At 49.5% G+C, this 17,831-nt stretch overlaps 1 protein-coding gene across 5 annotated transcripts in view; it reads left to right on the forward strand.

Moving 5' to 3' along the window:
* The first annotated feature begins 257 nt into the window (after positions 1-257).
* RAP1GAP (RAP1 GTPase activating protein) overlaps positions 258-17,831 on the forward strand; it is a 108,754-nt gene continuing 91,180 nt past the window's right edge. For 2 of the 5 annotated variants that reach the window (XM_028741444.2, XM_028741446.2), the window contains exon 1: positions 15,904-16,027. In XM_028741444.2, coding sequence (XP_028597277.2) covers positions 15,984-16,027 — 44 coding nt within the window. In that variant the 5' untranslated portion in view covers positions 15,904-15,983. Of the gene's footprint in view, positions 326-353; positions 415-15,903; positions 16,028-17,831 lie in introns of those variants that run through there. The other 3 variants (XM_028741450.2, XM_028741449.2, XM_028741448.2) reach the window with 3 other exon arrangements.

The following is a 17,831-nucleotide window of genomic DNA, read 5'->3' on the forward strand; positions in this document are numbered from 1 at the left end:
ACTGCGGGAGGAAGTGGAAGACAGGAGTGCCTGGCGTGCTCTGGTCCAGGGGGTCATGAAGAGTCAGACATGACTAAACGACTAAACAACAAAATCAGTGCATTCCAATGCAACAAACGTGCGCTGCTGCTGCTGCTGCTCGAAAGTGCGCGCATCTCCTGATTGCCGCCCGCGATCTCGGGATTTGCCTCCCCGCCGCCCTCCTTCCGCGGGCGGCCAATGGGAGCGGCGCACGGGCTGGTGGGCCACGTGACGCCTCGCCTCGCCCGCCGCTCACTCGGCTCGCCAGTGCGGCGGAGGCGAGCAACGGAGAGGCGCCGCTCCGGTAAGCGCATCTCGGAGCGCGGGGGAGGCTCGGACACCTGGGTCCTGCGGTCGAGGCGGCGGCTCGGGTGCCTGTCTCGCTGCGCACAGGTGGGCTGGGGGGCGACCTTGCGGACGAACGGGAGACACCCCTTACCCGGGTCTAGCTAGCTCCGTCGCTGTCCGCGTTCACACGTGCAGTGGCGAGCGCGTCCGCAGTTTCGTGTTTTCTAGGGCGAGCGGGGACTTGCAAGGGGCGCCCCTCCCTCTCTCATCTGGGATGTTTCCCTGCACGCCTCTCCTGGCCTTTGCCAGCGTCACGTCGGAACGCGCGCTGAGCGGGTCCGGTCAAGGAGACAGGCCCGCCGGCCTCTCCCGCAGCCCACTTCCGCGCTGCCTTTGAGCAGAGGAGGGATCCGCTCTGCATCACGGGGCTCATGGTTCCAGGATGGGGTCGGAGGGGGAATTGGGCGAGAGGGTTCCTGAGCTTGTGCCAAGCGCCGCGGTTGGGAAGAGAGAGGAGGGGGGGTGTCTCCGTCCTCGAGGCCAGTGCTGGCAAGGGGTTGCATTCCCCTCCGAGTGGACCTGAGCGAGTCGTGGCTCATTCCCTCCAATAGGTCTACTCTGAGTAGGGCAGGCGTCGGGTGCCACCCAGGGCCTCGCACCCCCCGCCCCTGCTAGCGATGAGCGCTTGGCCGTTTTCCCATTTGCAAAATTGCCGAAAACCAGCTTAAGACAATGTCTTGCGTGCAGAAAGGTCTTTCCGAAGCTGGAAATGCGCCAAATGAATCAAATGGCTGGCTGTGACAATGGAGGGGTTGCTTGGAGAGAATGTTTCTATTCTATGCCCCCCCCCGCCCCATCCTTCCTCGTCCCCCCCCCCCACCTTCAAGTGGTCCTCAAAGTCTGTCAAATCTCGTTAAGGCTGAGGGGAGGCCTTAAGAACGAAAGCTCCCCCCCCCCCAGCCCAGCGCCTTCTAAGCTGCAGTCTCCTTGCTGCAGGGAAGGATGGAGAGAGCTGGGAGGGATGCGTTGGGGGGGGGGGTGAGAAGCTGGCAGGATGGCAAGCACTTCTCCATCCCCTATGGGGGTCCGGGGGGGGGGCCCGACTTCGCCTGACCTTGATTTGCAGGCTGACCTGCCATGCTTTTCCAGACGTCTTTTGCTTGCAGTGGGGGTCGATGCTCAGGGGGAGACGTCTCCTTCTTGGACAGGAAAGCCCCCCCCCCCCCAGTGTGACCTCCCTTTTGTGGGGGGCGGGCAGCTGGTGGACCAAATGGGGTCTGTGACCAGAGAAGAATATTTGTTTTGGGGTGGACGCACCTGTCTTGCATACAGTTTCAATCCCAGGTAGGGGAGAAACTCCCTCCTGGAAACCCAGAGAGATGCTGCCAGTCAGTGTAAGCAGTATTAGGAGGACCCAGTGGCCTGACTCTGTATACGGTAGCTTCCTGTGTTGGGGTGATGATGGGGCAAATGTCAACAGTAGCAGGAGGACTTTATTTGTGGTCTCTAGGTGACAATCTTACTCGGGGAGGGACAACGTCTCTATTCTGCTCGTTCTGCAAAGGACCCTCTTGCTAGTCTTTTAAAGAAATGTATCATATTTCTACCCCACCTTTTCCTCTAAGGCGGCGTATGCTGTCCTCTCCCTCCTTGTTTAAATCTACACAACAACCCTGCGAGGGAGGTTAGGCCGAGAGAGGCAGCGACTGGCCCAAGGTCACACACCCAGCGAGCTTTGTGATAGTGGGGGACTTGAATCCTGCTCTCTCCCAGGTCCTTGTCTGGCACTCTAACCACTATGCCATCCTTCCCTTTAGCTCTTCCAGCTGCTGCGGCTCTTCCAGCTTCTGGTGGCTCTGGAAGGAGGCTGTTGGGTTGCGGAAGCGGCGGGAGTGGCATGCGGGATTCTTGCTGGCTCATCGAAGCCACGTGTGGTTTCTGGTGGTAGCTGCTGGCGCCTCGGGTCTCGTGAGCCTGTGTAGGCCGAGGTGGCAGAGAGGACAAGCAGGGCCAGCTGTACCAGTAGGTCTCTCGCAGCTGATTCTTAGTGTCGTGACTGGGCAGCACAATCAATTCATTCTCGTCATCGTTCGTTGCATTGGCTGCATGGGTGAGACTCCCTAGGGCACCAAGGGAACCTGTGGTGCTGTGCATGCAGAACGACCCAGGTTATCCCCAATGACAGCATCTCCATGCAGGGCTCCTGTGCATGAAACCCTGGCGAGTTGTCGCTGCCAGTCAGTGCCGACAATATTGAGCTTGGTGGACCAATAGGAGGCAGCTTCCTTTCCTCCCATTCTAAGCAGCCCGTTAAAGTTAAAACAAGGATCTAGTCCTCAAGGTTCCGCACAAAGGGCTGATTTTATTAGAAAGCTGGAAGTTGTACCGATAGCTTAGCATCGTCAGCAACAATCTGCAGTGTCTTTCTGGGGTTTGGGGAGGGGTTTTCACCCCAGCCCTACCTGGGGGGGGGGATGCTGCTGGCCCTGTTCACCCCACACCCCTTCAGCAAAGGTCAGGAGTGGCTACTTTCTGCTGCCACGGTTCCCCAAAGAGAGCCGTTTCCATACAGGTCAGGCTGGGAGCAGTATATGCCTCTCGTATCAGGCAGGTAAAGGGCTTTGCTACACGTGTGTGTGTGTCCATTGCATGCGGGCAAGCACACGCCACGGGCATCAAAGCACGTACAGCCTATATTTGGCTTCATTGTTTGGCCTGGGAATGGCAAGAGTCCCCAGTGACTCATGTCTACGACGTGGGCAGGAGTGGGAGACTCAGGGAGGGGGCGGCGTGGCGTTTGTTCGAGCCGATGGCTGTGGATGCAGGAGAGATGGCTCATGTGAAAGAGAACTGTGTCTTCCTCTGTGTGCGTGCGTGTCCCTCCATGTCTGGGTTTGCTCTGCCTTGTGCCACGATTTTCAAGTCCCCTGTCTCCAACAACCCATCATGTACCTCTCCAAGGGCTCAGCTCGCTTTCAGGCCATTGGTTGGAAGGCACAGAGGAGAGGCGCAATAGGTTTGGAGGCCCAAGAGCTCAGACAAAGGTCTGGGCAGAGGCACAGTGCTCCATTTCGAAATGGGGGTTCAGACCTGTGTCAAATCCTGGCAATCTGAGCCAGGGGCCTGATTCTTTAGTTTGCAACACCTTGGGAGGAGGAGGAATTTTTTCAGCAGCAAGGGGGAATGCATTCTGCACATGCACGGAAGCTCTGCCGTTTTTTACTAGGACATGTCATAGGGACTGATCTCGGTGCCGGAATAAGGTTCCCAAACAGCGGGTCTCTGTGTGTGTGCCAGTCAAACAGGAGGCAGTGCTTGGTCATAAGAGTCACAGGATTCTAGAGCTGGAACAGACCTCCAGGGGTCATCTAGTCCAACCCCCTGCAATGCAGGAATCTCAACTGAAGCATCCACGGCAGATGGCCACCCAACCTCTGCTGAAAAACTTCCAAGGAAGGAGAGTCCACAACCTCCCAAGGGAGACCATTCTGCAGTTGAGCAGCTCTGACTGACAGAAAGTTCTTCCTGATGTTTAGCCGGAATCTCCTTTCTTGTAACTTGAAGCCATGGGTTCGAGTCCTACCCTCCAGAGCAGAAGAAAACAAGCGTTTGCTCCATTCAGTTTTGTCTAACGCTCTTTTAAAGCTGGACAAGTTGGTGGCCATCACTGGATCCGGCGGGAAGGAGTTCCATAGTTTAACTAAGTGTTGCGTGAAGAAGTCAAGAAGTTGCTCTCGGTGAGAGCAGTGTTGCAGCCTCGTAAGAATACCGTATTTTTCGCTCTATAAGACGCACCAGACCACAAGACGCACCTGGTTTTTGCAGGAGGAAAACAAGGAAAAAAATATTCTGAATCTCAGAAGCCAGAACAGCAAGAGGGATTGGCTTCTGGGATAGCTGCACATGCCTGCATTCGCTCCATAAGACGTACACACATTTCCTCTTACTTTTTAGGAGGGAAAAAGTGAGTCTTATAGAACAAAAAATACGGTATATCAAGCTGCTTTGGATCAATTACCATCTCAGTGTTGCTCCTTTTCCACAGTTCCAGGCAAAGGAGCCTTTCCTAGACGTACCTGGAAATGCCAGGGCTGGAACCAAGGGCTTTTTGAATACTAAAGATGAGTAATGCTCTTTCCTTTTAAAAATAAACCAAGATTCTAGTCCACATGTTTCTGAACAAAGAGCTGATTTAAAGAGGAACAGGGAAGGTGTGTTAAATTGGGTCACATGACAGACCCACCTAACACAGGGTTGTCTACTGTGATTGGCAGTGGGTTTCAGGCGCAGGGGCCATTTCCAGTCCAGCTGGTGGAGGTGCTCCCAGGGATTGAGCCTACAGCCTTCTGCATGCAAAGCAGGTGTCCTGCCACCAAGTCACAGCGGCACTTTCCTAAAACGTTTTGACATTGTTGCCATTTGTAAGTGTGTGGCAAGTCTACCTGCGTTGTCCCTGGCTCTTGGAAATGACTGATGTCACAAGGCAAGTGGCTCAGATGTGGTGGCTGCCTTTCCCCTCGTTGTGTGACTGGATGGCTCGTTCATTGCAAATGGCTTCTGCTGGAGGGTTGGCCACTCTACAGCATGACTTCATCCTGGCATTCCATCTCCCCTGCCTTTCTGCTGTCTGTTTGTTTATTTCAGCGCTCGGGAGTTAGGTTTTTCTCCCCCTCTGAACTGCACATTGCAACAGCTGATGCTGTAATTAATGGCTGGATCTCTCTCTAGCTCCCAACTCTGCCAGATTCCAGAATCTGGCGTCCGCCTTAGTGCCTTTGCACCTCCCACCCACCATCCTGAGCATGGCAAGATCTCGTTGGCAGGTTTTCTTTTTCGGAGAAGCTGAAATATCTGTGCAAAAGGAATTGATGCGGCACAGTTGCTCTGCTCCGCACGAACAGAGAATGAGTGGCATCTCTCTCTGCACCTCGGTTATTCTCATCTGTGATATGGGAGCGGCAATGCTAGCCTCCTTTGCATCGCTGCTGTGAACGTGTGGAAGGGTCACGCCAGCGTAGCTGGAGAGAGTGGCGATGCTGGTCTTGCATCGCTTTGGCGTTCGCTTGGGGATCCATGCAGACCAGGGGAGATGGCGCTGTATTTGAGGAGGTTAGCAAGGGAAGTAGGTTGAAACTGCTCTCAGGTTTAAGGTGCTGGTTTTAACCTTTAAAGCCCTATACGGCCTAGGACCCTCGTACCTTCAGGACCGCCTCTCCTGGTATGTCCCACGGAGGACCTTACGGTCTTCAAACAAAAACATCTTGGAGGTCCCGGGCCACAGGGAGGTTAGGCTGGCCTCAACCAGAGCCAGGGCTTTTTCGGCCGTGGCCCCGATCTGGTGGAACGCTCTGTCACAAGAGACCAGGGCCCTGCAGAACTTGATATCTTTCCACAGGGCCTGCAAGACAGAGCTGTTCCACCAGGCCTTTGGCCAAGGCACAGTCTGACCCCCTCCTTTGGTAATCCTCCCAGAACTCTAGCCCAATGGTTGCCATTAATTTGATTTTGAATTGATTTTAGAATGAATTGATTTAGAATGTGTTACTTTTATTGTTGTTAGCTGCTGTGAGCCCGGCTTCAGCTGGGGAGGACGGGATATAAATTAATAACAACAACAACAACAACAATTATTACCGTCTGACCGGAGAAACAGCTTGCTATCAGTCCCAGATAGGCTGTGCAAGCACAAATATATATAAAAAGTAGGGGGACCGAGCAGGCAGCAATAAGCAAGGCCACCAATAGCCAGGAAGGGTTGGGTTGGCAGCAAGCCTTGTTAGAGTATGCAATGCCCTTAGTATGCCAGCCTCTGCCTCTGGTCTTCCCTTCCCATCTGGCAATGGATTTAGAGTATGATGCCTTGGCCTGTGGTCTTGGATCAGACCCTCTTTCAAGAGAGCTGAGTTGTCTCTTGATGTTTCCCATACAACGCACATGCTCTGTTAACTTGCACAATATGCATAGGAATGCTCTCTTGTTTTTCACAATGTGGTTCCCTACAGCTAGTGGTTCGAAATTAGCCAGGCGCTAGGCGCATTTTGCAGCTGGCCTTCGACCGTGTGAAGATGCCTGGGTGCCAGGATGGCGCCTGACATCTCCACCATCTGAGGATCATTGGATCTGGCCCGTTTTCACATGCTAATATTCCATCCTGTAGAATTCTATCAGTTATATTTTATCGGAATGAATTTCTGGAACCAAAATGCTTTTTTCCTGTGCAACCTGAGCAGGAGCTATCACCATTAGGAAAAAGATGTTGGAATAGGCCAATAGATATGTGGACTGTCCCTGGATCAAGTGACTCTTCTTCTTTAAGTTCTCAAAGCTCTTAACCTAGCTCAAGGCAGTCATCTGAACGAGCCAGATGTTTAACAGAATCAATCACAGTTAATCCATCATTTGAAAATAAGACTTTAGAGTCATCTTGCCCCCAGATAGCAACTAGACATTCTGTTTTGGCAACTGTAACCTTGTTTTAAGGAGCCATTTGGCGCCTTGGTTATATATCTGAGTTTCTAACACTGCCTCCAGCCCAGCTTTAGATGCATTTTGACTAATTAGCCTTCCATGAAATACTACCCATCTTTCTATGCAAGGTCCTCCATCACAGCTGTTTGCTGGTGCTCGCCAGATATTTTAGACTACACCTACCATCAGCCCCAGCCTGTGTGACTGGGAATTGTGGGAACTGTGGTCCATAACACTTGGAGGCATCTATCAGCGGCTGTACAACTGTTTAGGCAATCATCTTTCCTTGTCTTTTCCCCAGAGATGTAGATGCTTGGACCTCCAGCATGCAAAGCATCTGCTCATCTGCTAAGAACACTCGTACGCTCTGCTGCGTTAAACCTTTGAGTCCATTTGGCTCTGTGTTGTCAGCACTGACTGGCAGCAGCTGCCACTTTCCACTGTCTCAGGCAGGGCCTCTCTTCCCAGCCCTCCCTGGAGAAACTGCATTGGGGATTGATCCTGGGACTTCCTGCAATACAAGCAGGATCCTTCTCTTGAAGATTCTGAGCCAGATGTCTGGTCCATCTAGCCCAATATGGTCTACACTGACTGGCAGCAGTGGATCTTCAGGGTTTCAGGTGTTGCCAGCCCTACCTGGAGTTGAAGCCAGGCTTGAACCTGGGACCTTCTGCCTGCAAAAACAGGTGCTCCAGCACTCGACCCTCCCTTACTGAGAATTCACCTCCTTGTGGCACATAGCATTTGTCCATCTAGCCTGGCACTGCCTGCTCTGAGTGGCAGCAGCTGCCCAGCAGAGAGAGCCCTTCTCCCTCTCCTCCTACCTGAGAATGGGACCCATGCAGCCCCCTCCCCATTAAAAAAGCGGCTTGCTTGGTTTCCTAGTCAACGCGGATGCAACTTGACCTTCCAATATTGGCAGTTGAGCAGATGGTTGCGTTTGGCTTGCCTGTTCTTTTTTCGTCTCTCCCCCCCCCCCCCCCAATCTCTGAGAAATGCCCAGAGTTGCGGCATCACTCATGGAGCCCAAAGAATCTGAGAGGCTGTATGTGTGTTGCGGGGTGGGGGTTCTGTTGGCTGCAAAGTAATCAGGGTTGTGTGTGTCATTGTCTTGTGACTTATTCCAGGAGGTTCAGGCTGTGTGTATGTGTGATATACCCCAGCCATCTGACTGGTTGCCCCATCCTGATCCCCTTTTCTCAGTGGCCCCTCAGATGCCCCATTGGGAAGACCCCCAAGCAGGACATGGGTGCAACCACAATACTCTCCCCTGAAGGATTCAAGTGGCAAGGAAGGAGATTCCAATGAAACATTAGGAATAGCTTTTCTGATAATAATTTTTTTTATCATCATCATCATTTTTAATTTGTACAGTGGTACCTCGGGTTACATACGCTTCAGGTTACAGACGCTTCAGATTACGGACTCTGCTAACCCAGAAATAGTACCTCAGGTTAAGAACTTTGCTTCAGGATGAGAACAGAAATCGTGCGGCGGCAGCAGGAGGCCCCATTAGCTAGAGTGGTGCTTCAGGTTAAGAACAGTTTCAGGATAAGAACGGACCTCCAGAACAAATTAAGTACTTAACCCAAGGTACCACTGTATACCGTCTTTCTATCTTACAGTACTCAAGGCAGTTTACAAGCTGAAGAAACAAAAAAATGTACATCTTAGAACAATCTAATGCAATACAAAAATGTGACAATAAAACATAACTTTAAAATAGGCAACCTTCGTCAAAAAAGTAACATTCAACAATCATTAGAATAGTATTAAATAATAATAATAACATATAAAAGTTAAACAGAAATCCACTCAACCGTTACAATAAATAATTTCTAAACTATAATCAATAAAACAGCAACATAAAATAATATAATGCAAATTGAGAAGCAGAGACTAGAGAATGGGGCAAGGCAGGTGGAAGGAGGCCTTGCCTGACGAAGTCTCTCCCCTTAGTTTTCAATTACAATCCAATAACAGCCTCATTATAACAATACCAATTTATAATACAAATAGTTCAAATACCAAATTATATAATTTAGATAAGGTGGCCCCCCACGTGCTAGAATAGGGGCCTCCTTATCTAAATTATATAATTCAGTATTTGAACTATTGGTAGGAATAGCTTTTCTGAGTGTGAAAGCCATTTGACAGTGGAACAGATCCCCTCAGAAGGTGATGGACTCGCCTTCGTTGGAGGTTTTTTTTTATTCCAAAAAAGGTTGGATGTCACCTGTCATGCATTTTTTAAAATGTTTTGACTCATCCATTGCAGGGTGTTAGACTAGAAGACATTTGGGGTCCCTTCCAGCTCTACAGCTTCTCCCTTCGCCAGAAGCGGCTTAGTCATGCTGGCCACATGACCCAGAAGCTGTACGCTGGCTCCCTTGGCCTATAGAACGAGATGAGCGCCGCAACCCCAGAGTTGGCCACGACTGGACCTAATGGTCAGGGGTCCCTTTACCTTTTACCAGCTCTACAATTCTATCATTCTTATGCATAGCTGTCAACTTTTCCCTTTTCTTGTGAGGAATCCTATTTGGAATAAGGAAATTCCCCTTTAAAAAAGGGAAACGTTGACAGCTATGTTCTTGTGACACCCGCCCCAGCCACAGTGGGCATAGGGTGTGTGTGTGTTTTGCAATCCTAAATTGGGACACAGGTGGCACTGTAGTCTAAATCACTGAGCCTCTCTTGGGCTTGCCAATCGGAAGGTCAGCGGTTCGAATCCCTGCAACGGAGTGAGCTCCCGTTGCTCGGTCCCAGCTCCTGCCAACCTAGCAGTTTGAAAGAACACCAGCACAAGTAGATAAAGTGGTACTGCTGTGGATGGAAGGTAAACTGTGTTTCCGTGCACTCTGGCTTCTGTCACGGTGTCCTGTTGCACCAGAAGCGGTTTAGTCATGCTGGCTGCATGACCCGGAAATGCTGTCTGTGAACAAACGCTGACTCCCTCGGCCTGAAAGCGAGATGAAGCCTGTGAACGTGGGATTCGGCAGGCACCTTTTGCGCCTCCCCTACTCGCGGGGAAACCCGGTTTTGGGGATCCGGAGCGACGTGGGGTGAGCGGCGCGGTGCTTCGAATCGTCTGCTTCTTCCACGGAGCGAAGCCACATAGCTGTTGCCGGAGAGCATTGACTTTTTCCTGTGGACAATTTGACTCCAAAGTAATTACCCGTGAGTAGAGCTGAAGCGGGAGAATTGGATTTTAAACGTTTAATTTGGCATCGAAACGGGGAGGTTCAATACAGGAAGTCCGCCTTCCCTATTTGTAAATAGACTGAGGCAAGGAAGCTGCAAGCTGAAGTCTTGGAAAGCCTTTTGTAAAAGACTAAATTTCCATCGGTAAAGAGCATAAAACCCCCCCTTGGAGGCAGGAGAAGGGGGGGGGGGAGTTGCAGACTGAGTATGCCTGCAGGAGAGAGTGAAGGGAGTTAAAATACCGCCGCTCTGACCCTGGAAACGGGCTGCTAGCAGGACTGACGTTCTGGAATGTTCATTGACAGCACTCAGAACGTTCCTTGACAGCTAGCAAAATAAGAGAGATATATTGTTTCTACTGTCTCCGGCTGCTTCTAAAAAGGAGTAAAAAGTAACTGAAAACTGAAACTAACTTTGGATTGTATGAGTTGCGTTTAAAGGGGACATTGTTGACTATTATAAATAGAAACTGTTTCCCCCTAGTGGAAGTCTCTGAAATTGGTTGCTTTATAAGAGCTGGGCTAGGGGAATTTCCAGCTGCAAGATAAAAAATTGTGAGACTCTGGGATTGACCTTGAATCTCTTAAGTGTTATGGCAAATGGAAAGGAAAAAAACAGACGAAATGTCGACAGAAGAGGCCTTAGAGGTCGCATTAGTGAAAATAAACGATTCGCTGGAACAGCTTCACAGGAAAACAGATGTGATGAATGTGAAAGTGGACGCTGCAAATAATAAAATCGACTTAATTGTAGAAAGTTTAAATAATCCAGGACAAAAGGTGAACACCAACACAGAAACCATCCAGAAATTGATACAGGAATCTACCTTGATATGGCAAACTGCGGATGAAGTCAGGGAGAAAACCCTTGCTGCTGAATGTAAAACAACACAGCTGGAGAGTGAGAGAGTCCCATCCATTCAAAGGCAACTCGACGAACATAAGTTGACATTTGTTATGATGGAACTTAAAGAAAAACAGATGAATTTGAGGACCAGAGCCCTACCTGAATTGGGAAAGGAAAGCTTGACAGAGCTTCAGGAGGAGACAGAACTAACATTGGTTGAGAAAGAGAGGTTTTTGGGGGTCAGTATGACCGCCAAAAATGTGAATTTATTTAAGGGTAATTGTGAAGGACGTTGGATTGAAGAGAAGGGGGACTGGGAAATATGGACAAATCTGAAGTTGTTATTGTTGGGCCGAGTTGTTGTGGTGGGGATGAGGGTTGCTGTGTTGCCGGGGATGTTGCTTTTGTTTCAAACAGTGCAAGTTTTGGATGAAATGGATTGTTTCAGGAGGTGGCAGAGGGATGTTTCTGGATTTGGTTGGCAGGGCAGGAAGCCTCGAGTAAAATTTAAGATATTGACGGATGCCAAAGAAGGAGGTGGACGTGCCCTGCCAGACCCCTAAACTTTGTTGTGAATCATCTGCTTTTTGCTGGCTAAGAGAATGGCTGCTTCTTGAAAGCACTGAAGTGTTGGAGAATGGCAGATGAAGTTGATGGACTAGATGGAATTGGCGGAAAAGACTGGCAAGATCCGAGACCAGGGAGAAGAATCGGTGCAAGAAGACTGGGAAAAGTTTAAAGACTATTTATAGAAATATTGTAAAATTAATGAATGTTAGAAGAATGTTGGAATGAAGTTATATGGCTTCAGTAGAAATGTTATAAGGAATTAAGTATAAATAGATTAATAGAGTATTAAAGGAAAATAAGGTTAAAATGTGTTAAGATAATTATAGGATAGAAAACAGGGGAAGATGGAAAGGAATTGCTGAAATAATTAATAGAAGTGGAATACAAAAAGGGAGGTGTGAGGAGGCCGTGGAACTATGTGAAATAAAGATAAGATATTGGAAGTTTCCCCCCCTCTTTTTTCTTTTCTTTTGATGTGTTTTTAAATTGTTTTTGTCTTGTTTTGTTAATTTTTATGTAGTGTTTTTGTATTGTAATGTACTGTTTTTTCTTTGGTTTTTTTTTGTAAGTGTTTAAATTGTTCTAATAAATATTATTTAAAAAAAAGAAAAAGAAAGAAAGCGAGATGAGTGCCACACTTAACCACCTTAAACGCCCAAGGGTCCTTTAAGGTAAAGGTAAAGGGACCCCTGACCATTAGATCCTGTCGTGGCCGACTCTGGGGTTGTGGCGCTCATCTCGCTTTACTGGCTGAGGGAGCCAGCGTACAGTTTCCGGGTCATGTGGCCAGCATGACTAAGCTGCTTCTGGCAAACCAGAGCAGCGCACGGAAATGCCATTTACCTTCCCACTGGAGCGGTACCTATTTATCTACTTTGATGTGCTTTCGAACTGCTAGGTTGGCAGGAACAGGGACCGAGCAACAGGAGCTCACCCCGTCGCAGGGATTTGAACCGCCAACCTTCTGATCGGCAAGTCCTAGGCTCTGTGGTTTACCTTTACCTTTTTACAGTTCTGTCATTATTGTGTCACCCGCCGCAGCCACAATGGGCATAGGATAGTGTGTGTGTTTTGCAACCCTAAAAGGGGAACTCCCAGGATCGCTGTCCAGGGTGCTGAATGATTCCTGCTGCCTCTTGCCCTGGCGAGGTTCCTGCTGAATGCTGTCCGCAGGGGGCGCTTTCTGACCATGGCTCAACCACCCATCCTCTCCTGACAGACCTCTCTCACCCTACCTGTAAATGAGCAACCAATCCAATAGGCAAAGCTACTTTGGTAATCAACCAGGCATCAACAGGTGCTCATGTGTGTTTGGGGGCTGAATTGGACCACCATTGGTGCGTGATGGCAGATGTTCTTGGCTGTTTGCAAGGCTTGGAGATATCTCTGCCAGTCCACGACGAGCTCAATCCCAAGGAAGATGGTGGCAGTTGAGAGTGGCATCACCTGTTAGGTTTGGCTGATCTTCTTGGCTGCTCAGTTTAGCCGCAGGCTTGAATCAGGACACCTGTTATTATCTCATTTTTGGGTGATGCTCAAAGTTGGTGGCTGGCCCTGATTTCCTGCAATAAGTGGTACAGGGGCTATAGGCTGCTTAGAAGACATGCTGCCTGCCACCATCTAGATCAGGCATCGGCAAACTCGGCCCTCCAGATGTTTTGGGACTACAACTCCCATCATCCCTAGCTAACAGGACCAGTGGTCAGGGATGGTGGGAGTTGTAGTCCCAAAACATCTGGAGGGCCGAGTTTGCCTATGCCTGGTCTAGATGCACCTTTGACAACACTGGGTGCTCTATATATACTTTGGACTGCAGCTGCCATCAGTTTCAGCCAGCACACGAAGGGAGTTATAGAATTGTAGAGGTGGATGGGACACCCGAGGGTCATCTGGTCCAACCCGCTGCATTGGAGGAATCACAGTTGTTGGTAGCCATTCAATGACAGGGAAACACACTTTGTGCATTCTCAGAAAACACTTCTGCCATCTTTCATATGCCTCGATTGAATCCTGGTAGTAAACATGAGCTCTTTGAGCAAAATCCTGATCTCCTCTGACTCCAATTAGGACCTTTATAATGTTGTTTTACTTATTTGTTTATTGCATTTGTATCCCACTTAATTTTTTTAAAAAATATAATTTTCAGGTTTATGCATTTCAATACTTTTACAGTCATTTTAACATTTCAAAACTTGACTTCCTTCCCCCTCTTTCTGCAGCTCCATAAATTTGATTTTAATATCTTCTGCATATCCAAATTAACTTAATTTGCTCATTTATTCATCTTCTTTAAATATATACTCTTATGAAATGGCAGGTTAATACAATAATCATGCCAATGTTCTTATCTGTTTACAATTTGTCTGTAAATATTCAATAAACCATTTCCATTCTTTTATATAAAAAAGGTTGTTATCTTGATTTCTTATTTTTTCTGGTAAGTTTTGGCATTTCTGTATATTCCATAAGTTTTTGTATCCATTCTTCCTTTTCTGGGACCTCTGCTTCTTTCCATTTTTGGGCAAGTAACATTCTTGCCACTGTAGTTGCACACATGAATACGTTTCTGTACGGTTTGGGTAGTTCTGTTCCTTATGATTCCCAAAAGGAAAGCTTCTGGATTTCCCCACAAACGTTACTTTAAGCCTCCTTTTCAATTCATTATATATCATCTCCCAGTAAGCTTTAACATTTGTATCCCACCTTTTGCCCCAAAGGAGCTCCAGGCGGCATCCATGGTTCAAGCCCTCCTCATTTAATCCTAACAACAACCCTGTGAAGTAGGTTTGGCCAAGAGTGAGCGACTGGCCCCATCCAACCAGTGAGCTTCAGGGCCAAGTGGGGGATTTGAGCCCTGGTCTCTCCCAGATCCTAGCCCCACACACTAAGCACTATGCCACACAGTGCCCTAAAAGGTAAAGGTACCCCTGCCCGTACGGGCCAGTCTTGACAGACTCTGGGGTTGTGCGCTCATCTCACTCTATAGGCCGGGGGCCAGCGCTGTCCACAGACACTTCTGGGTCACGTGGCCAGCGTGACAAAGCTGCATCTGGCGAGCCAGCGCAGCACACGGAAACGCTGTTTACCTTTCCGCTGGTAAGCGGTCCCTATTTATCTACTTGCACTCGGAGGTGCTTTCGAACTGCTAGGTTGGCAGGCGCTGGGACTGAACAACGGGAGCGCACCCCGCTGTGGGGATTCGAACCGCGACCTTTCGATCGGCAAGCCCTAGGCGCTGAGGCTTTTACCCACAGCACCACCCGCGTCCCTACACTGTGTCCTATTGGGAATTAATAATAATCACAACTACCTTAATTTTTTTTTAATAGTTTCCCTCCTCCCTGTTTTATCCTCCCAACAACACTGCGAGGCAGACTAGACTGGGAGGCTGAGTGACTAGCCCAAGGTTGAGTGGGGAGATTTGAACCCAGGTCTCTCCCAGCTCTGAGTTCAGCAATCTAACCCACTACACCACCACTGGCTCCTCCTAATTCAGGGGTGCCCAAACTTTTTAAAGGGTTTTATCCCAGGACATTAACTGCCACGGGGGCTGGATTAAATTGACCAGCGGGCCGGATTAGGCCCCTGAAACGGATTTTGGACATGCCTGTCCTAATTGCAATGAATATACTCCGAGTAGAACTTAGTTGGGACGCGGGTGGCGCTGTGGGTTAAACCACAGAGCCTAGGACTTGCCGATCAGAAGGTGGGCGGTTCGAATCCCCGCGACGGGGTGAGCTCCCGTTGCTCGGTCCCTGCTCCTGCCAACCTGGCAGTTCAAAAGCACGTCAAAGTGCAAGTAGATAAATAGGTACCGCTCTGGCGGGAAGGTATACGGTGTTTCCGTGCGCTGCTCTGGTTCGCCAGAAGCGGCTTAGTCATGCTGGCCACATGACCCGGAAGCTGTACGCCGGCTCCCTCGGCCAGTAAAGCGAGATGAGCACCGCAACCCCAGAGTCAGCCACGACTGGACCTAATGGTCAGGGGTCCCTTTACCTTTACCTAGAGCTTAGTTGGATCCACACCCCTTCTTTGCTCTGCACAGATTGCTTTTCTGGGGCGTAGAAAAGAGGCATCATTTTGGTTCGCAAAAGCGACATTTTGGAACATCTCAGTGAAGAGACTCTGCTTCACTGTGCCCACCTGCCTGGCACCTGTTGGCAGGCTGGCACCGTGGCACTAACTAACCTGTCCCCGTGGCGGGCGCTGGCACCAGCACTGAGTGCTTCTCCTTGCGCTGCCCTGCTGCAGATGATAAGGGAGGCTGCCTGGCAGTCAATTTCCTGAGCTGCCCGTGCCAGCTTGTGCCCCTGCAAGACCTACTCGGTTGCTGGGAGCTACCCAAGTGCCCTCTGGGGCCTTGCTGGAGGAGTTTTGCTCCAGCCTGTGCTGGTTGGACAGGTTTGGTGGGGAGGAGGCGGGGAAAATACAGGGCCCCTCCCTCTTTTCCTCCCTCCTTTTCTTCCCAGCCAGATTCTGCATGCTTTTGCTCCAGCCGAGCACTGCCGGGGCATCTGTGTTCCTGCTCCATGGCCGGCCTGATCCGCAGGTGCCTCCTCTGACTTGCCCTGCCCTCTGTTGCTGCCATGGGTTCCAGGAAGCGGAGCTTCACCTTTGGGGCTTATGGAGGGTGAGTGAGTGGCTGGGGGGGGGGGCAGCTTTGAAGGCCAGTGGGAGGAAGCTGGTGTGCGGCTGGGGGCCAGTGCTGTAACTGGGAGAGGATTGGAGCAACACAGTGCAAAAGTGCATTCCAGTGTAACCTGCAGTTTCCTAGTAGTATATATTTAAAGTAGATGGATAAACGAGCAAATTAAGTTCATTTGTATATGCAGAAGATAGTAAAAATAAATTTAAGGAACCACAGAAAGAGTGGGGAGGAAGTCAAGTTTTGAAATGATAAAATTATTGAAAGGTATGAACCTGAAAATCATAAATAATTTTTTTAAAAAAAGTGCATCTCAGTGTGACATGATGGAAACTTGTAAAATGATGCACAGTGGATAGAGGAAAGGTTTCTTTCTCCCTCTCTTTTAATACCAGGACCTCCCGCAAAGCTGAACCGTGGGAGGTTCAGGATATACTTATTAATGCAGTTAAACTGTGGAACTCCCTGCCTCAGGAGGCCAGGATGGCTTTCAAAGAGGATGGGGCAAATTCGCGGAGTATGAGAAGGCCATTGATGGCCACTGCTTGCAATGGCTGTGCTTTCTCACCAGCAGCCCCCTTGCTATCTCAGTTTCTAGTGATAGAATTGTAGAGTTGGGGGGACTCTGAGGGTCATCCAGCCCAACCCCTACAATGCAGGAATGACAGCTCAGTAATTCCTGACAGGTGGCCCTCTAACCTCTGTTTAAAACCCTTCAGTGAAGGAGAGTCCACCCTCTTCTCTTCCACTGTCAAACACACTCCTTCCTTTGTCAGCCTGGAGTGCAAAATTGCTCCAGGTTGCTGGACTAAAAAGAACACTGGGCAACATGTCCCTGTGGAGACTGACCATTTTTTTTGCAGGATGCAGCAGGTGCTATGAATGGGGGCAGGTGTGTGCTCAGGTGCGGCTGTGCTGGGGACTGAGTGCGAGTCATGACCTCCACAGAGTAGTGCCCATCTGCTTGTTCCTCTTTCCAACTACCCTCTGTTTTTGGTGAAATGCAGGGTTGGCCGTGTGAACGAATGAAGACTGCCTTGCGCTGAGTCCGTTGCTTTGGTCCAGTGGAAGGAAACCTGTAGCCCCCACCCCAGGTGTTAGGATCATGGAATTGTGGAGTTGTAAGGGGTCCCCAGTGGTCATCTAGTCTGACCCCAGCAATGCAGGAGTAGAATAATTGAATATGTTGAACTCCAGCTCCCAGCAGCCACTGCGGCCAGTCGTCAGGGGTGGTGGCAGTTGTGGAGAGTCACGTGGTTTTTTTTCTCCGCCCCTTCATTAATGGAAGGCAGAGATTCCTATGATTCTATGAAATATGTTGGCTTTGGATTTGCTGATGAGAGTCAGAGCTGAGGGACTTGGATTGGGGGGGAAGAAGGGGGGTCCTGGGTTCGAATCCCACCTCTTCAATGGTCTCCTTGTGGGGCTTTAAGTGAGGTCTTCTCTCTCGCCTCCATCAGTAAAATAGACTCTCAGCTCACAGCTTCATCACGGTGGTTCTGTTTTGCTCTGTTGCCTTTAGCCTTGACCATGTCTTAGAAACCAGCTTTATACCAAATCTGTCCATCTTGATTTATGTAGTGCAGTCCTATCTACCCTGACTCACAGTAGGGACTTTCCAGGATTCCAGGAAGAGAACGTTCCTCCCTGGAGATGCCATTGGGAATTGAACCTTCTGTATGCCAAGCCGAGACCCTTCCTCCTTTTTTAGGGCAGAGGGGCTATTAATTCTTTTCTGCCAGCCATCCAACAAACGTGTGTGTTATTGCTGGGGTGAGCAGGAGCATCT

Source organism: Podarcis muralis, chromosome 7 (assembly GCF_964188315.1).
Source record: "Podarcis muralis chromosome 7, rPodMur119.hap1.1, whole genome shotgun sequence".
Taxonomy (NCBI): domain Eukaryota; kingdom Metazoa; phylum Chordata; class Lepidosauria; order Squamata; family Lacertidae; genus Podarcis; species Podarcis muralis.